Genomic DNA, 3,812 nt, shown 5'->3' on the forward strand with positions numbered 1-3,812 from the left:
TGTAAAGCCTGTTAGTTAATTACTCCCAGCCTATTGAGTCAAGCTCAAACAGTCTTGGCAGGTTGACGCTTTAGACAGTGTTGAATATTCTAAAGGGATTCAAGGTTAAAGTATAAAAGTTGCTGGATTGTTCCTCAAGCAACCATGCTTTTCTCATGGTCAGTGAGAAGTAGGGTGTTCAAGGGTGGGATCATTGTAAAATCTTTACTTGTTGGTAGATGGAAAGCAAACTGCAAATGTTATTTATGAAGAAGTTTTGTTATAATTTTAAAATTTTGAGATAAAGTTTATTTTCAAGTTATTACTTTGAAATATATGATTGCTGTTAAAAACTTACATTGCTTTAACTAAGTTTAAACATTCCCCATCAGTTGACGGGTATTTCAGCATGTATTATACATGCAGTAAGAACTTGTTAAAGTTTTTCTTTGTTGTCTTTTGGGTGATTATTAGCCACTCTTGATAAATGTTACCACCAAGGAAGTAATGTAACATCAATGAATTTAGGAATCTTTATTAACCGTAACCAGGAAACAATATTTATAATCATCAGCATGTTAATTTATTTTGTAATTACATTTACCACTAGCTACCTGTGTTTATTATTGGATAAATTCTTTCATACAGAAAGACAAAGATTATATTATGTGTCTCTGCATAAAGAACTTGATAAGTTACAAAGAACACATTTCACGAAATATTCTGACCATCAACCTTATGAAATCACAAACATATCTTATCTGTTACTTTGTAATATGAAGTTAGTTCTGTTGTGCCTAAACCAAATAATAATTGAATAAGAAGAGAAAGATTGGTAAGAAATAGATATTATTTTCATGAATGTGTTATTAATTCGAGGTAATTTATTCTACATGGCTACTGATATTTCTGTATTATGAAGAATGTAAATTATTATTTTACAAGACTTTGTGGCTGTTTTTAACTGGGGAACTATTGGAATAACTGTCACCAAATCTGGCATTTATTGTTAGGGTCTTCCCAGGAGGGGCATAGGCATTGTAATCTGTGTCACTTTCCAGATGCTCATTCATTTTCCATGTGCATTGAATGGAGGTTAATTATTTTGTTTTGAGGCCTTACATACATTTAATCTCTGATTAGAAGTTCAAAGGAAAAAATTGAGTTCCTCCTCCATCACAACATAATTTTTTCTATAAATGATTTTTTTTGTGTCCAGTAATAAAGTCTTTTGTAATAAAAATGCTATTCACTTTGGAATATTAAGAACTCTCTGGATTTTAATGTTGCTTCATTTTCTGTTTCAGACACCTATGAGAAGTTTGCTTTAAACTATGAGGACACTAAATGTTACGAGTATTTAACCTGTAACGTGAAAGCTGTTAATGGATAGATACATTGACAAATAAATATATACACACGTTTTCAAATGAAATTTATCATTAAGAATTACATGTTTTTTGATGTTTTTTTTTGGAATTGTAATTGTATCTAAACTCACCTGGTCATATAGATCAAACAACTTTATTTATTTTATAGGTCTTTGTCTCTAGAGACTGGCATATATGAAGAACTGTAATCTCTGTGCTCATCAGGTAAATTGAACTCTCGTGTGACTATACAATTTAATTTAGTAAAATGTTCTCTCAGTTTTATTTTTATTTTCTCTATCTTAACTTCAGCAGACTGTTACTGCCTCTGATAATTACAGTATTTCACTGTGCTTGTTTGGGTTGATACCAGTCCATAAAGAAGATCCAGTAGTGCTGTGTGTGTTGGTGTAACACAATTCTGTTAGAAAGCTATTGGCTGGTATATGGTGGTGTAACTCAGTTCTATTTGAAAAATCGTGACTGTTATAGGATAATGTAACACAGTTCTGGTAGAAAGCTTTTTATAGGCTTGTGTTTATGTAACACAGTTCTGGTAGAAAGCTTTTTATAGGCTTATGTTTAGTAACACAGTTCTGGTAGAAAGCTTTTTGATTGGCTTATGTTTGTGTAACACATTTCTGGTAGAAAGCTCATGATTGGCTTATGTTGGTGTAGCACAGTTCGTTTAGAAAGCTCTTGATTGGCTTATATTGTTGTAACACATTTCTGGTAGAAAGGTCTTGATTGGCTTATGTTGGTGTTACACAGTACTGTTAGAAAGCTATTGGCTGGCTTACATTAATGTAACACAGTTCTGGGGTACTTTTATGAAGTATTTTGTTCATATTAATTTGTGAGCTGTGAGGTTCTCAAATTGTCAGGCATTTATTGTTTTAATTCCTTGTTTATTTAACTTACAATTTTTGAACAGCATGTACAAGTTTGTGTTTTATTATTTCTTTTTTTTTTTTTTCTAGTTTCTGGAAAAGTATATGATATGAATTACCTATGGTTACAGCATTTTCTGATAAAGCTGTTGAACTACTTTTCTTGTCTCTTAAAAACATATATCCTGGTATTAGTGGCTGTACAAATGCAGTTGATATTGTAGACACTGTTTCTTTTTTTGCAGTTTCTGAGACACCGAGCTTAATGTCAGCCTGTTGCACAGATTAATACATTTCTTGAGGATAATCTGTTCAAATTCTCTAAATATTTTTGGCTACCCTTTAGTATATTGTGGTTTTGAGTTATCAGCATCTGTACCTTATATCTTCACAACATATGTTACGGAAAGCAAGTCTTTTATTGTGATTTAAAATTGGCACTAGAGTTATACAAAGTCTCCTAGCTGTCTTGTTGTTTATTGCAGGTTGATCGATATACAATTTTGAAACAAAAAATATTCTTATTTAGATTTAAGATCAGGGAATACAGGAAGATACATGATTGTGGGAAGAAAATGTTTTTGGTATTTTATATATATTTGTTTATAATTAATCACTGATTTTCTCCTTGTTCCTTATTTTTTTTCCAGGTCCTTTGTGCAGAACCAACTGATCTGTGTATTTTTTGCCTTTGTCTAAAACTGTTCTAATTAGGCATGATGTAAGTTCTGGCTTTTACAAATAACCATGCAAGTTATGGGCAAATAATATTAGATGTTTTTGTTATAACTTCATTTCTATGACATGATAAATATATTTAATATTTTGTTTCTATTCAGTTCCATCAGCAAGAAATTATTCCCTACTGTTATATTTCTTTATCAGAGCAGCTGTAAAGTATTCACGGAAAAGAATTTTGAGTCAAGACCTTTGGTCGTCATTGAACTTAATATTTCCGAATTATGTTTTATTCTTCAAGTTTCCTTTTTTTCGCTGATTTTTTTTTTGTGTACTTGCATTCTAACAAAATAAATTATTGTGATGAAGAAAGAGTTGTAAATCATTTTTGGATAAATCCCCTCACACACTTATTAAGCCTAAAAAAACAATAGATGCAAGCTCAGTTTTACAGGCTGTATATACTGTTACGTCTCCGTTTGTTAATTGATTTTCCGTAACTTCGTTCCGACGAAACTTAAGTGACACAAGTTCTTTCTTAATAAAAACTGGTTTATTCTTTCTGAATACAACTTTAACGATACACTCAACTTCAACAATCGCGCTAAACAAACGCTATAACGACGAACGTGCTCAATAATACTTCTGACTGCAGATCAGTTACTCACTATCTTCGCACACATTACCTTACCGCGTCACGTTGTCCCCTCTTATATATATACCCGCCTACCCTATATCTAGTGAGAACTAGAACATTCGCCAAAGTACAGGATAATTCTAGAAAGTAGAGAGCGTGAGAATCACATGATCTCGATGACGCATCACTGCCCCGTCCTTAATATTGTTCGTCCCGAACAATAACCACATACAATAAACCAATAACAATTAACAATAA

General features: G+C 32.0%; 1 protein-coding gene across 1 annotated transcript in view; it reads left to right on the forward strand.

Moving 5' to 3' along the window:
• The window catches only part of LOC106465351 (obscurin-like), a 128,553-nt gene extending 125,192 nt beyond the window's left edge, over positions 1-3,361 (forward strand). Inside the window, exons 83-84 of the mRNA XM_022393222.1 lie at positions 1,519-1,574; positions 2,890-3,361. Of these exons, the coding sequence (XP_022248930.1) occupies positions 1,519-1,558 (40 nt within the window). The 3' untranslated portion in view covers positions 1,559-1,574; positions 2,890-3,361. The remainder of the gene's footprint in view (positions 1-1,518; positions 1,575-2,889) is intronic.
• The last annotated feature ends 451 nt before the right edge of the window (positions 3,362-3,812 follow it).

The sequence above is a fragment of the Limulus polyphemus genome, unplaced genomic scaffold, assembly GCF_000517525.1.
Source record: "Limulus polyphemus unplaced genomic scaffold, Limulus_polyphemus-2.1.2 Scaffold1918, whole genome shotgun sequence".
Taxonomy (NCBI): Eukaryota; Metazoa; Arthropoda; class Merostomata; order Xiphosura; family Limulidae; genus Limulus; species Limulus polyphemus.